General features: G+C 32.4%; 1 protein-coding gene and 1 long non-coding RNA gene across 6 annotated transcripts; one reads left to right on the forward strand and one right to left on the reverse strand.

Annotated features, from left to right (window-relative positions):
* Positions 1-157: 157 nt before the first annotated feature.
* LOC139995233 (uncharacterized) lies at positions 158-2,628 on the forward strand. Its single transcript, XR_011801916.1, has 3 exons — positions 158-292; positions 836-1,050; positions 1,895-2,628. It is a non-coding gene; the product is annotated as an uncharacterized lncRNA (long non-coding RNA).
* Scap (SREBP cleavage activating protein) lies at positions 2,109-10,954 on the reverse strand. 5 transcript variants are annotated; one of them, XM_072018448.1, is made up of 13 exons: positions 10,382-10,954; positions 9,378-9,560; positions 9,063-9,296; positions 8,815-8,995; positions 8,567-8,712; positions 7,402-8,494; positions 7,031-7,304; positions 5,891-6,957; positions 5,654-5,813; positions 5,412-5,595; positions 5,194-5,333; positions 4,908-5,119; positions 2,109-4,767 (listed from the first exon to the last, which is right to left on the reverse strand). In XM_072018448.1, the coding sequence occupies exons 2-13, from the start codon at positions 9,491-9,493 to the stop codon at positions 4,588-4,590; spliced, it is 3,987 nt and encodes a 1,328-aa protein (XP_071874549.1). In that variant the 5' UTR covers positions 9,494-9,560; positions 10,382-10,954; the 3' UTR covers positions 2,109-4,587. The 5 variants fall into 5 exon arrangements, with proteins under 5 accessions (XP_071874549.1, XP_071874548.1, XP_071874546.1 ...); XM_072018447.1 differs by having other exon boundaries at positions 10,135-10,954; XM_072018445.1 differs by having other exon boundaries at positions 10,125-10,954.
* Positions 10,955-16,681: the final 5,727 nt, after the last annotated feature.

Genomic DNA, 16,681 nt, shown 5'->3' on the forward strand with positions numbered 1-16,681 from the left:
AGATCATTGAAGAATAGTGGGAAAATTCAAGTACCATAATGTCATACTCTTAGCTACAGGCAGCTTCATTGAACTAGATTTTCTTCTATCAGGAAAAGTATCCACTTCAGTATCTTAGAATTTATTTAAAACTTGAGTCTTACTTTGGAAGTTGAATGTTGATACAAAAGGCATGATACATGCTTTGCAATAACAATTTATCTTTGAGTACTTCATTGTCTTGATAAACAATTAACACAATCTGACCAACATTGGATTACTTGAGCAACCTACATATATAAGTAATGACAATGTAAGTACATAATTAGTGTATTAAAACAAGAATCATTCTGCTAAGATCAAACTTAATATATTGGCCATTGAGAATACTCTATGTTAACTGGGATAGCTCTCAACATGGTAATTATCCTTAACATCTGTTGTTTATTGCCACTGACATTATGGAAACTTTTTATCGTTATTTTCAGCCGGTTAATCCTACAAATGGCTGGAATAAATTACAGATAGCAATATTTTAAAATAAATTACACTAATCCAATATCATATTCCCAAACTTATTAACATTCAAAAGTTATCCAACCAAAAGTTATCCATTTGTATTTACTTATATGAAGATTCAGAGATTCAGATCTAGATCTAGATCTAGATTTATTGCAACAAAATTTTATATTGATATTGAACTCTTTGAGATTTTCTTTATGTAATAAGTGTCACAGTAGTCTATGAAATTTATTGATCTTTAGAATAAAATAAAAATATATTAGCAAAGTTCACTATAATTTATATTCCTATGTCATTAATTAATCAAACATTAAACTTGCTACCTTTGTTACAGAGAATTTAAGTACACTATATATCATAGAAAGAGGAATATATCTTTCAAGCATAATTTAGATAAAATCGACTGCGCTAATTAGGTATGCCATTTATTATAAATGAGCTACTTATTCGCGCTTGTCAGTCTAATATGATCAATTACCCTCGTTTATACTATGTTTATCAATTGCAACAGGTAATTAGCTTCCAACTGTTCGTGCATGGCCAACATGTGTAAGTCTTTGATATAAGAACGATAATTCAAATTATTTTTTCCTCCAGAAAATTATACTCCTAATCTTGAAATATTTGAAAGACGACTATTCAAATTTCTGATCTTATTACATCGAATAATGTTGAATGGTATAACGAATGAAAAGATTTCAGTTTACTAGAAATAATTTATTGGAAGATAAAGTTGTCTTGTTTTGACAAATAAATCACTTTCAGATAATTTATTTGCCAAATATTTGGTCATTTCAAATAAGAAAAAAAACATCTTATTTGAATAATTATCCGAACAAAAGCTCATAACTTTGTATGACGCGCGAATTTAAGAGCCTATTAATAATAGGATAATATGTCATTTATTTCCTATTGAATATTCATTGCCCTTAATACCGATAAAGCCAGTTTGTTGCTTGAGATTTCAGTTGGCAACTAAGTGATTGCGGATTTTATCATTAGGTGGTAATGACAAAATCCGCAATCACTTAGTTGCCAAACCAGTATTTGTATGCCTTAATATCGAGAATATTAATTACAAAATATGGTGTTGTCCACAATATGTCATTGAACGATATTACGCACGTAGTCTGATCATGGAATTATACTACACTTTTACTATCACCTATTGATCTCCCAAGAAACTTAATTACACACTACAATAGCATAATTCTTATCTGGAGGAAAGTTCCATCATACGCGGACTTTTTTGCATTATAATGACTCCCAATTGCACGTTCGTTTCGATTTTCTGCATTATCTTCCTCATAAGAGATAATAAAAATTTCCCTTTTCAAAAAAAAAAAAAAAAAAAAAAATTCCATAAACTGCACTAATAATTTGTCTGCTTTAGTGAGGAGAAAGAGAAAGGATAGAGGAAATTGATCAACAGACTGTGAATTTTGAAACGTTTTTGAAAAACTTGCAGTTTTTAATCAAATAATCAATGTAAACTATTTGTTATAATATTCAGATAGGATGAGGAAAAACTGAACCTGTATAATTATTCATAGCTTATTGATCAATCATGCGACAAGTTCGTTTAGGATATTAGAGGTAACTCGAGGTGTAGTAAATGTGAGAATTTATTAAGAACAATATATCTGGTGTACGACATATTTGCACATGTTAAATTAATTAAATAAATATAAAAATCACGCGAAATCCTAAATGAAACGTTAGCCAGCCAACTGTGTCATTAAAAGCATCTTCTTCTTTATTTATTCAATTGTTTTATCCTTGCAATTTTTTTTTTTTATTTTTTTCGCGTAACGACTTCTATGAATATGAACGTGTCATGATCTCTGATATGATTTATAACTTTGGTTAAGAAAAATATATATCTCTATTTTTAATAGACGCATGACCCAACGCTAATTACCTCGAACTTGTATCAGAAAAATAAAACGAAATTTGTTGACACGTACCGCCACACAATTCAGTCTAAAGACATATAGATCGCTATTCTTTAGCATTCATTTCATAACACACATGCCAAACTTCCAAACCCAACCAAAGAGTCCCCTGGCAATTAACTACAAATGTTCGAATAAAAATGTGGAAGTTGTTGTGTATGTTTTAAAAATATGATTGCATCTTTCTGACAAATTATCCAGAGTTTCATTATACAAATGGAAGTCCAAGTAACAACTATGTATCGCTAGACTGCAAAGTTCTATGCTTTTATTAAAATTTAAATTAGAATTAACTATAAATAAATTAAGAAAGATATTATATATAAAACATCTAAAGCATATTATTTGTTATAATATGTAGTACGTGGAACGCATCTCTGTTTGAGTCCCATTTCTTTAATTGTGGCCGTAAGAACAAAAGTTTACATACAATCTGCAGTCTGTATATCACATAATTTGCAAGCAATAAAAACATCATATTTTTAAATCTAAAATAAACTTCGGAAATTTTCCTTCAAACAGCTAATGCAGCTAATGACCGGGAACCCTTTCTGTAACATTAAACGCTCTCTTCAACAATAATTTTCTATATTTCAAACTTTACACTTGGACTTGATTTGAACGCTTCTGTACAACTTCCTCTCAGAAGAATAAAACATTGGCGACACTCTGCATCGTTATGTGTCTCAAAATATACACATTCTTCCCTTCGAACCTTAGCGAATCGCGAAGCGGAGAAGACAATTTACATATTAAATCTTCTACGTTGATACATATGTATATTATATATGTATTCAAAATAGGACCCATTTTCGTTCGTTCGAAAGTCATGATTCTTATTATAAAAATAGATCGCTAAAACTAAACAGGACTACATAATTTAATACATAGGATGTTAAATATTCAATTCTTCCAGCCTAAGAGCTCGATTCTTAAGAATTAAATTCAACAGTTCCGAAAGACTCTTGGCAGGCGAAATTAAATTACATACTTTTCTATCAATGCTCTAAACGAATCAACATTCAATGTACGATTCTAGATAATTGTAAATTTGCAAGCCTCCATTGACGTCATGTCGAGGGGCCAAGCGTCAGAAGATTGTGATCTGTTTTATTCATTTCCACAGCCCCTTATGAAGATACGTTTATATTTAATTAGATTAAATAAAGACTGAATAAAGGCACTCTTAGACCGTGTAACAAAATTGCATAGAGACAGAATGAAATCTCGTCGTACGCTAGACACTTGTTATGCAATACATTGATTCATAAAACTCTTGGAGTTGAAAGATCCTCTACAGTAAACCGATAAATGTACTGTTTATGAACTAACTCATCGTTATATCTGGGCTGCAGATATTTATGCAGATTCATACTTTTATGAATATAATTAATAATTAATAGAACCTATATAATAGAAAAAATGTACATAATAAATTTGGATATTTTATACCATGCATTATTGCCCTTAAATTTCTCATAAATATATAAATATCCGCAGTCTAGATGCTTGCATAATACAGAAGTGAAATCCCAGCACGTATCTGTATTTAACAGCTCCGATTTAACAATCAAAAATGTCAGTTCCGCATATGAATCTACTCCCAAGTTGCTTAAATAGAAAGGAAAATAACAAACGACGCTTATGAAAATGCTCATAAATCGCATTGTGAAAGAAAATGGATGCCTCGAAATATAGCACAGCCATATTTTTTATTTGTTATTTAGGCAACGAACGGAGATATCAAAAGTTATTCGATTCTCTGTTTAGTTATCTAAAAATATGATCTCTATCGTGTATCATTGCTTTTAGCGATATATTCAAATGTACATAAACCATCTCGAGAATCGTTGAAAATTTTTCGTAGGTTCATAGAAAGGATTAAGTATACTTATATACTCTACACGTTTCTCTTTACCTATCATGATAGGGTACAAATATATTAAGGCGACGATCATGACGGGTGTAGTCTGGTGTAAAAAATTCATATTAAAAGTGTGTGTCTAATTTTCAAATGTAAAATGTACGTCGTGTAAAAATCTATATCTCCATAGATGGTAGGACGCTGTTCAAATATTAAAATTAAATAAGAAACGAAACAGAGCTATGTACAGTGGTGCATATACAGATCTTAATCTAGTTTATCAGAGACCAACGGGAACCTGACTATCCGCAATTGTCGACCGAAATCGCACACTACGCTATCTCTTAACGCTAACATTTGTTTTACGAAAATACAACTATCTGTGTGACCCAGTCTCACTTCGCGCACAGGCTCTCCCGTCCTCACGTCCCAAACTACTAGTGATCCCTGAAATCGTACAAATTGCAAACATGTCTCACATTTTCATGAACCTTACCCACACGATGTTTATGTGGCAAGGGTTGCTACGAAAGCTGTTAAAAACTAATAAAAATTTCATCGCATTAAAATAGAATATATGCACATACCTGACTGCTGGTTATGAGTAAATGATGTGTTAACATGACTAACTGTAAACTGTATGCTGATCTGTGTGCTGGAAGAGCATGTAGTAAGTGTCCCTGAAATCGTTCCCATACGCATAACCTCTCATCAGTGCCAATGCTTATCACGTACGACACGGAGCACGTAATAGCGGCTATAGCACCATCGTGAGCTTGTATACTGTACATACACGTTCCTACCAACAAAAAATAAAAACATAAGTTTGTTATAAAAAGTTATGATTTGTTATCTAGGGTATAATATATGTACCAGTTAAGAGATCCCAGACACACAAAAGGCCATCTTGAGACCCACTGCCGGACGTCATAGGACTCACCCTGTCAATGAATAGACAGGATATGGGGCCACAATGACCATGGAGGGTATACAATGGCAACTGGTCCTCCAGCCTGAAATTGAATTTGAAATTAAGTAAGCGTAACTTTTCAGAGAACGTTTCAGAGAAATCATGAAACAAAGATACATACCTATATACTTTAAGAGTGTGATCCTGACTACCAGTTAAAACTCGACCACCCTCGCTGTCAAGCACCGTTATTGCTTGCTGGTGTGCTTTATGAGAGCTAATTTTCATGCAGCGAAGGTCTTCTTCGGATTGCATGATGTTATTTATATCCATAGGTGAGCCAGCACTTCCTGTTCTGACATGAGCTAAAAAGAAGTAACAGTATAAAGAACAGTGTATTTAAATAGTAACAAATGAACTTACTTCTTCTATAGGATGTGAAGCCCCAGTCAATTTGTTGACCTTCGCTATAACTTTCTAATTGTAGAAAGTCAATGGAACCGTTTAATTTAGCTGCCACCACTCTACTGCCGATGAATTTTACGACGGATATTCCGAGCCCTGATCCGTCATCGAACAAACACTAAAGTATTTCATTTATTTTTATTTTTGTTATTTTCTAAAATATTAATATTGATATTGATTCTTTGTAATATTCACCTTAAATTTACCTGTAGTACCTTCCCAAAATTCTAAGCTGCCGTTTGCACAACCCACGACTATAAGGTTCTCCTGATAGTCCATACACCAAATAGGAGACACTGCATGCGAGATTTGCATAGTTTTATCTATATTCACAAAAGTCACATTGTCCACTACACCGGACGAGTTTAACTGTGCACTAGGAATGCACAATTGTTCTAAACTCCCTGAATTCTGCAGCTCGTCTATAGACCTATTATGTTCCTCGAAGAGATGTTTATATTGGTCGCCAAAATCGAATCCTTGCTCGTGATATTGCTGTGCTTGGAACTCTTTCATCGATGTAAACTTGATATTTATCGCCGATTTTAAGTCTGGAAGATCGTAAGCGTTGTCCAAACTTTTACGACTATTTTTTTTCTTCTCCGAGTTCAATTCATTGATTTGATAATCACAGTCCAGCGTGTTTCCCATTGAATGCCTTTTTCTATTATCATTCTGCCCTCTATGCATATTATATAATCCAGGAGAGGATTTTCTGCAGTAAAAAGTCGACGCTGGCCAGTAATACGATCCAAACGGATTAGTGTTCTCCATTTCCCCTCTGGAAGGTGGCGAGCCACTTTCGTAATCCGACATTAACTCATCCACGTCCGGCGTTGTGTGGTTCAAGTTTTTATTAGGACTACTAAAGAACTGTTTTCTGTCTATGTGAATTAGCTGTTCACCCGATGTTGCATCCCACACCTTGATGTGTCCAGCTAAACAGGTACTGGCTATGGTGTTGCCGTCTGTAGCGATGCATTCTACTTCTTGAGCGTGACCTTCAAGAACTAGTGGTAATGCCTCCAAAACCAATTGTGTTGCTGAATCGTGTGCCTTTTCTGTCTGATACCAACTTGCTCGCCATTCGGCGTAATTTCTCGAGCAAATACATCTATAGAGGACAACCATTGTATAGGCAACGACAATAATACTAATGAGACATAGCACTGTCGCTAAAAATATTTCCATCGGACTGGAGGGAATGAAAGGAGCATCCGCGTTAAATCCTCGACTTTCTGACCTTGTTGGTAATTCCATATCTGTAATAAATTTTTAATTGAATGACTGTGTCGTTAATTGTATTGATAATTTTTTTATGTTATATATACTTACCTGAGAAATCTAACGGGTCGAAGGCGACAGTCGCAAAACTCTGCCATTGAAAATGCTGCACATCATTCGGATTACTGATTTGTTTCGCTAATTGCGGACTGACAGCATGAGACAGTTTCATAGTAGGTAATACAATTATACGTCCACCGGCGGCAGAGATGTTGTACATTGAAAGGATCGAAGACCAGTGATAAAGCGATAAACGATTCCAAGGTGGGAATTCCACTGGTTTTAATTTATTCAGTTCATCGGTAATATTATTTGTTAAATCACCCTAATGTATAAAAGAACGCGATAAATTAAAATTTATGTCCTAGAAATTACATACGTTTAGCGTTTAAAATAAAATAAACAAATGGCTTCTAAATTACCTGTTTGTTTAAATGATCTGGAGCAATGGTTGCAGAAGCAATTGATACTGATTTCATGGTATTTAATTCGACGTAATTGCTTGAGGACTGGGACCTGTCTACCGTGTATCCATCAATATCTGATTCTGATTTTAATGTTTCGCTTAGATGTATAACATGTTCAACAATGCCAGAATTGTAAATGATCATGCTGATCCAGACAACCATCCATACCATAAAGGCACGCTGAAATATTCGAGTTCTTGCCCAGAAATGTACTAGACGTAAACGTTTTGGAATTTTGCCAAATGTATGAGTGTTTTGTGTATTTGGAGCTATGACATTCGTCGGGCCACTAGATAAACCATTTAATCTCGGATGAGATTTTGATCGGAAAATATTTGGTTTTCTATTCGTTATGGTCGTCGTAAATTGCTTACGCGTAGTTGGTATGTTGGGCAAGTGAAACTTCGACGTTTCATTAGACAACTCAGTCCGTCGGATATCGATTGCGAGGATTGTTGAAAAGAACATTATTTGCAGGATGAAATCATTGACTAATCCCACAATGGCAAATATACAAAATTTTTGTATGGCTGGTACAAAAGTAAGCAATCCAATTGTCAGGATTGTTACTTCTGTAAGCAAATTTTTGGTAATGGACCAACCTTCTTTGGAGAGGGCTTGAGCAACACGTATTTTCACGTCCAAATGTGCTGGAGTACTCACTACACTTTTGGTTAATACCAACACATTTTCTAGCCCAACTATAATCACCAAATATGGTAACACTTCTTTTCCACTTAAACTCAATGTTAAGCCAAAAAAAAAGCAAATACCCACAGTCATAGATAAAGAACCTATCACTGTTACTGTTGCACTGAAAGCTATTCCAATTTTTGATTTCATTAATTCGATTTTACGCACAGAGAAATAAACATAGAAAAACAAAGCAAAAAATGTCATCATCAGGGGGAAAAAGTCACTATAGTTAAATTCACCAGGATAAAGAATATGCAATGTTTCATCCATTGGAATGTAAGTAACATTATCATTTTGCGTCTGATGAAGATGATAGTAACTTTTCAATCTATGTTGTAATCCTTTTATAAACCTGAAAATAAAATCAACCAAGTAATATGAAAAATAATTGTCAACTAATTATACTTGTCAATTAATTACTTACTCAGGGTCATAGTCCTTTAAGTAAATAGTTACTGCATATTGTAAAATCCTTTGTCTAAGTCGAATTGGATATCTTTTAATTCCAGTTTCTTTTAAATTCATTCCAAACATTACTTCGGCTAAACTAATTTTACCTTTTTGTAGATTCTGTAAAACATAATTTTATAATTATATATATAATTATATTATAAAATCAGTTTTTGGATATTTTATTATTTCTGGACTTTATTCAATCCACTGTTGTCATACCTGGTACGAATATATAGTATTTATAAGATTTGTATCTTGTGCATACAGTTCAATACTTCGTTGCCATAGATTTGCAGGTGAAAGAACCAAACAATTGTATTCTGGCAAAACTTCAGACTTTTTGCCATTTCTTTTTTTAACTGCCTCAATATGTAAGCAGACTTGACCTAGTGTCTTTAGTCTAGAAGAAATAATAATAATAAAGACATAGCACATCTCAAAGAGTCAATTAAAAGCAAACAACTTACGTTTTTGGATGCTGATAATTCTGTATGATTTCTAAAAGATTAAAAACTTCATACAGTGGACCTCTGAAAGCATCCATCAGTGTTAACTCCTCTGTCCATGGTATAACTCCAACCCTTAATACCACTTGTTGCACGTAAAACACAGAGTTTTCTGTATTGTTTTCAGGTACAATAGTATGGTTAATTATTGTCCTTGGCACATTGCCAGGCATTGGTAAATTAACCAAAGGAGAGCTATAGAAAAAAAAAAGAATGGCAATTATTTTTTAATTCCTGTTATTTGTTGTAGGATACAAATGAAGCAGTATTACTAACCAGCATAGCAATACAATTGAGATTGCCAATGAAATGATTACAATGGGATGAGACGAACAAAACAGGCCATGGGCATAATATAGCCCCGCCACCCTATCTGGTAAACTACGAAACATTTCACTTTAAGGCTGCCTCACTAACATGTCTTACATCATGTAGATATACATATTATTAGCATATGACCTGAGAACATTTGAAAAAAAGATATGATAGGTCCAATAGTGCAATAATGCATGTACAAGAAAAGACATTCATAATAATATTTGCTAAAAAGAAATTCATAATAAATTAAATACAGTAGAGATCATAGATTTATTGGAGCACAAGAAAGGACATTCATAATACTTATTGAAAGGAAATTCGCAATAATTTAAATACAATGTAACATGGACTTATTGAAGCACAAGAAAGGATATTCATAATAATGTAGAGATATAATAATAATCGCAATAATTTGAATATATCTAATCAAATATACGTGTATGTAAACATTTACAGGGAATGATTTCAAAAAAGAAAAAGAAAACGTCCAACGTATTTTTCTTCACGTTATCAACGACATTACGCAATTGACGTATTATTCAATTCACATTTTTAGAGGAACGAAAGGTTCAATGATGCACGGCGTGCAAGGTTGCGACGAGCAAATGCGTTTTCGTCCAACCAAATCCATGACGCAATAAGCGGCACGAATAAAACGATGATTGGACACGACGAGAAAACAAGTCAACGTTGCACATCACTTACGTATGCGTACCACACTAATTATATCATTTCTCTCAGAACGGTTTCTTCATTTCAATTTACATCGTCGGACGAATAATCGACACAGTAACAAGTGAAAACGAGACTTTTTTCCACACAAAATAAATCCACTATAAAATGTACATTATCACTCTTCTAGCACCATGCTAAAGAAGATTCTTCAAGTTGCACTCCACGCGAATAATTTATACGCATGAAAAAAACACTACTAGTGCGATAAAAAATATCCTTTATCATACTTTATTTTCAGTAAAATCGAACAGATAATCCAGTAGGAAGTGTAGTTTTATGAAGATACAGATACGAGCTCGAACGATTTTGAGGTTAGGTTCGCTCGTCGTGGTTGCGCGTATATGTGTAGATGATAGTCGGAATTGATCTTGTAACGCGAAACGCGACGTAAAATGCGCAAGAGTCAGTCACACGTGCTTTGGATCGTGCGTCATTTCTCGAATAAAGGAGAACAGAGGCGAGTACGAGCACGACGATGCTCGAGAAACGACTTCGCAAACGAGATGAGTGTAACCAGAGAACCCGAACACGGCCGGCGTAAATTTCCTGAGTGCACTGGCCGGTTTCAATTTAACCCGCAACGACACTGCACAGAGTGGTAATTTATTTTTAAACGATCCGGTCGAGCCTCCGACTGGCGACCAATCGCAGGTGCATTAATGTTATGCAGCCCAGCTGAGCCCCTCTCGCGCCTTTTGCCATGCACGTGACAAAAAATTTGATAAATCTGTGGAATGAGACCGTCGACAAACTGAACCAATTCTCTTGGCTTCACGTTCGCTTTTCTCCACCCTCTTCAACCCATCAAGGACTAAAGTTGCGTCAAGACAGCATTTCATTTGCAATTTATTTAATCAATTTTCATTATCGGAATTATTATTATTTTTCTTTTTTAATACTGTGTCCTAGGACCTATTAAATATTTTTTCATCACTATTTTTTTCATCATTATTTTTTCCATCACTATTTTTTCCACCTTGATCTCACAAGTTTATAAAGTTTAAAAAAATTGATTTATAACATTATGAAAAAGTTTTTTGAACATATAATTTTGAAATGATATCATCAATAAGCAATTCTCGCATTTCAAATATTATTATTAATATTAATAGATTGGATAGATTAACATTGTAGCACTGTACTTGTTTATTAGTGCATGCGACAGAAAATGTATTAATTCTCCGGTTTGGCATAACGTAAAAAAGAACGAATAAATTTCAGGTTTTATTACTATTCTTAACACTATTTTTACATCGAGTGACTTATGTGATAGCTATGCATATGTTCAGCATATAGTACGAATTAAAACAGTGATATTTGAATCTAAAGAACAGTAAAATGATTTATTTAATTAGACGATAATTGTGTAAGTTATTAGTATATTAAAAATAACTTATAAAACATACTTGTCTATTCTTTAAACTTCCAAGTATAGATTAGGCTAGGTATATTTCTATACTTTATTATAAATTTTATTCATATTATTATACATTCTGTTATATAAATTTTATAGCCAAACAAGTACGTAAATTAAATTGTATTGTGTCTATAATGTTTTATTATACCAATCTTCGTATAAAATAAATAAAGAATAATGTATAAAAAGAAAATAGTGTGATATATAGTACCTATTTCGAATTTAAATTCTATTTGGAGAAGAGAACGCAAGTGGCGCTAGTAGTTTCCGTGTTTTTCGCGTCGGTCGGTTTGAATTCGCGTTTTGTCGCACGAAATTGTGAAAATTATATAGGAAAGTGACTTTAATTACCATAAATCTTTCTCAAAGAGTGATTAAAAGGTATACTGTTGTATAAAATGTTATAATTTCGCAAACAGTATCGATAATTTATTTCGTTTCAATGTTTGTTACTTCGTATGAGAACATTACTGACGCTTTGCACGTTCAGTTTATTTTCCACTTCTGACGCTGTAAATTCATCTGTTCTAGGTTTAATTCAACTGGAGCAATATAACAGGAATAAATCTAAGTGGAATGAAGTAGGAAAGAAGTAGGAAGAGTAAAGCAGCCGTTAATTTAATAAAATGGAAAGCATTGTCGTAGGACCAAGCAATTGGTGAGTCTAATTGAATTTTTTTTATGTGTGAGTAGAAATGTATGCGTGCGCAGTAATGGAGATATTATAACGGTGCAATATTTCTAAAATAATGAAGCTATATAAATATGTATAATATCCCAATATTTGAGAAAAATTTTTATTTCTGTATGTATTTTTTGATACGTACTTAATACCTTAATTATAAAAAAAAAGATCGTTGCGCCAATAGAAACTTTCCGCCAATTACAAAAGGTCATTCAGACATATTTGTTTTTTTATTATATTTATTCTATCTTGTCTTGGTAATATTTTATAGTTAATCACGATCATGAAATTCGGTAGTCAACGTTAGCTTTTGATGGAAATTAATTTTTTTAGACATAATAAAAAATAGAGAGATGGAAAAAATAAGATTTTAATTAATGTAAAAGAATTGACCATATGTCAAGTTTACGCAAGAAGAATGTTGTAATTGAATTTTTGAGCATGAATTTGAATCCAAATGCTAGTTTAAATTTGTATATTTTTTTGGAAAGTTATAAAGATATTGAAAGATATAAATTCTTATCGTTACAGTAAAATCCAATTTTTTCCATGGACTAAAGTCACCTTTATCGTTTAAATTTGATCATTAATTATATTTATTATTTTATTTTGATCTTGCAATCTTCAAATGACAATACAGTTGCAACAATTTTTTAAAGTAGAAAATACACGTAATTCTTTAATTCTTTAAATAAATGGTCTTCCTAATTTCTAAATTAATAAAAAAAGAAAAAATTTTATTACGTTTAATGCATTATTAAAAAAAGGAAAGGTTGCAAATAGTTAAGGAACGCCATCATATTCAGCACGGAATAATCGTATTTTAAAGTGATTTGCACTTTGAACGAGAATACGCTGGATCAAGCTGTACAGAATATTCTGGACACTCGACGTTTTAACTTGACGCTCAGTCCAACTAAGGAAAGGAATCGATGCTCACCGCAGATTTTGTAAAAATAAAAATTCCCCGATAGTCATGCAAACTATACTACGTTCGTAAAATAATCCAAATATTTGATTTTGCTTTTCAGTAGAAAAATTATTGAAAGGAAAGTTTCTATCTTTCAACAATAAGTCCCAGCCAGATCCAGCTTTTATGTAAAGATCCAAATTTTTTACAAAATTGCCCATTATTATTAGTCTTGTTTTTTTTCTTTCAAAAGATAAAATTGTTTCTCTTCCTCGATAATTTGAAATTTTTCAAAATTTTGTTAGGATTTTAGTATAAATAAAAATACTAATTTTTACAAAATTCGATTAATTCAATTTTAATTTTATTTATTATTTATTTGATTTCACGGTATTAACATTTCTAAATGAGTATTATATCTTGAACGATTCCTTCTCCCAATAAAAAAAATTTCCCAAAGGCTCTAACTGAATTCCAAAAATTCTCACTGACCTTGAAACAAATTAAAACCTCAAGATGGAAATCTAGTTTTATCTGAGAATTTCCGAATCGTTTCAAAGTAAGATGAAGTTTTCTCAATTTTTTTTTACCAATTTTGAACCAGTCGAGTCAAAAGTTACACGACAAACACGTGCTGCACAGTTTTGAGCCAGACTGTTCAGCCTTTGAAGCTTTGAGCTTTTTGGACAGCCTTCCGACTGTGGCAATCTAATTTCGCAGCCGCATAGTTATTTTTGCGAGCTCATCCACCCAATATCGTCACTTAAAACAAAAATACAACAGCCCACGTGTATTCTATGTTATTCTACAACTATATTCTTCTATTTAGAAGATTTGTAATAGAATCTTTCGTCTTTTAATTACTCAGATTTTGTATAATTCTCGTGTAAAAGTTTAGATATTTAGAACTATTTCCTTCCATTTTGTCAACATTTTTAAAACAATTTATAATAGGATATTTTGTCAACATTTTTAAGTTGCACTTAACTCTAGAAGCCTAGGAGATTCTTTCAGATCTAGACTAAGTCTGGACTCTTTCAGTTCTAAGGCTTTTACTATTCTCTCAATTTTAGATTCTCCAAATATATCTTAAATGAAATTTTTCATTTCACCATTTCAGAATCATTTCTACGTTATTTAATATTTAATATTTCAGGAAGAAAAGTTTAAGAGACTCGCCTTTCTTCTTTTTCTTTTTACCTCTTAATTATTAAGATTTTCTAGAGGTAAATAAGTTTTTTAATACTGTTTCAATTCTAGATTTCTCAAAGATGCTCTGAATGAAACTTCCCACTGAAGGGGCCTCCAATGATCTTCCACTCTTGAGTTCTTTGTTCTCTGCTTGAAGAGATTTATTATTATCACCTAGACAGTGTCTAGACACAGAACAAGTGTGTCAAAGAATCTTCTTCAAAGAGATCTTCAAAATTGTTTTACTTTTATATTGTAAGAAGCTCTTCACTGCATCTTTATTATGAATTTTGTGATTATGGATTTTCCTTTGTCCCCTACTTAAGAAGGATCACTATTATCATCAAAATACTTTGCAGTATCCTACAGTTCTGCTTATGATATAGTTCCTGATACTGGCAGATTCAGCTAACAAACAAATTTGGATATTTGCTGTTATTAACAATAATGGAAAATTTCTGATTGCGAGAGACTTCTTGGGCATAAGTTTGAAGTGTGAAGGTTATCTGCTACTCTTCATGGCTGATAGATATGAATTTCGTGTCACGCGTATACCTCATGATTTGGCTCATCTATAGCTGTTCTAAATTTTTTGACACTGACTTCTGTGTCCCCTCTTTGGAATAAATTTTTCTTCCTAGTTGAATGCTGGAATATTCCATCTTAGCAAATCTCACTTTAGAATCTCTCTTATAATAAGAATAAAAATCCATAGAGCGTTAAAACTTGTTTCTCCCTACCACATCATTCTCCCTATCAAAATAATGTAATTTACTAATTACGTAATCGTGATAAAATCGTACACATGTACATTTCAATGTGGCAATAAAGTAATTAAAGTTCTATGCTTTTCAGGCTTGCCTTTTAACCTATATTATATCACATTGTTGAACTTGCATACAAAATCATCATAATTAGCTTCGATATGCATGACTGACCTTCTTCACCATTTGTTAATAAATCTTTTACATTATCTCTCCATTATCTATTTCATTAAATAGAATCCATGCATCGCTTGTACTTCATTCAAAGCAAAGATGATTTCTCATTACCGATATTCCATGCATTCCTGGCAAATTAAAATTTCACTATTAATCTATCTTCACAAAATGTTTACTTCTCGGTTGTCTATCTTCAGAAAAATCGAAACATGTTTGTGAATTGATTACATTTGAGGCCTTCGCAGCAAAAATAGATCATGGCATATCTTTTCTGAACGTGAATTTATAATTTTAATTTATTTCAACAAGTTGCATGAATCGTGCACAAATGCCGAAGTGCGTATTTTCTAAATGGAATCAATTATCGTATAGAATATATATTTATAGATATAACGTTGCTATAACAGTACATATAATTATATATATATAATATATTATTCAACATATACATTAGCTAGAGAATTATTCGTTTCACCGAATATTAGAATTGAATTTTCCTCTAGATGCCACTTTATAGCTTCAAATTATATATTATATTATATAGTACTACTTCAACTGTTATTATACTCAAGTTACAGTATTATCAATTTAATAATCGTTCTCATGTCCCATACAGGGTAGAAAAAATTTGATGCTTCGTAGAACCGTGCAATCTGTACGAGTAAGCCCATTTACTGAACTTGTTCGAGGTGTTGTGTCCGATCTTCGAGCAACATTTTTGCTTTTCAACATTCATATTGACGTACATGCACGTAATATTTACCGTGAATATTTATGAGAAGCCGCTGCATGGAATTAATTATATGAACTTACCGATGCAAAGCAGCGCCTTTTTTATCTGCTTTCCTCATGTTATAAATTGCCATGAACTACGGGTGAACAATTTCGTATTCGATTATACAGTGCATAATGTTGCACGAAAAATCTGCTTTTTTTTTTTTTTACACACGCCGGTTCTTTGGATCTGACTGTTTTTTGTCCTCGATATATACAATATGTTTCCATTTCTTAGAAACGAGCTTCCACCACGTTAAATCACGTCAGAATATTTCCGTGTTACTATTTCCTGATTCCTGTCATGTTTATTCATTTCATTTCATTCTTTTTTCTAGATTAACATTTTGTATTGATTATATTGAAGATCTTCTGCTGGAAAACTGATGATTTAGATACTGTATCTAAAACGACAATTTTCTTGAAAAACCTTGGATTTTTTTAAAAAGTCAAGGTTTTGTTAGCTTAGCAAAATCTTAACATTTTCTAACAAAGATATATATATATATATAAGAAATTATAAATTTCATGATTATATAGTTTAAAAAAAATAAACAATCGTAAAATTTCGTAACAGAAATTATACATTAATTAATATTCGAATAGAAA

Source organism: Bombus fervidus, chromosome 15 (assembly GCF_041682495.2).
Source record: "Bombus fervidus isolate BK054 chromosome 15, iyBomFerv1, whole genome shotgun sequence".
Taxonomy (NCBI): Eukaryota; Metazoa; Arthropoda; class Insecta; order Hymenoptera; family Apidae; genus Bombus; species Bombus fervidus.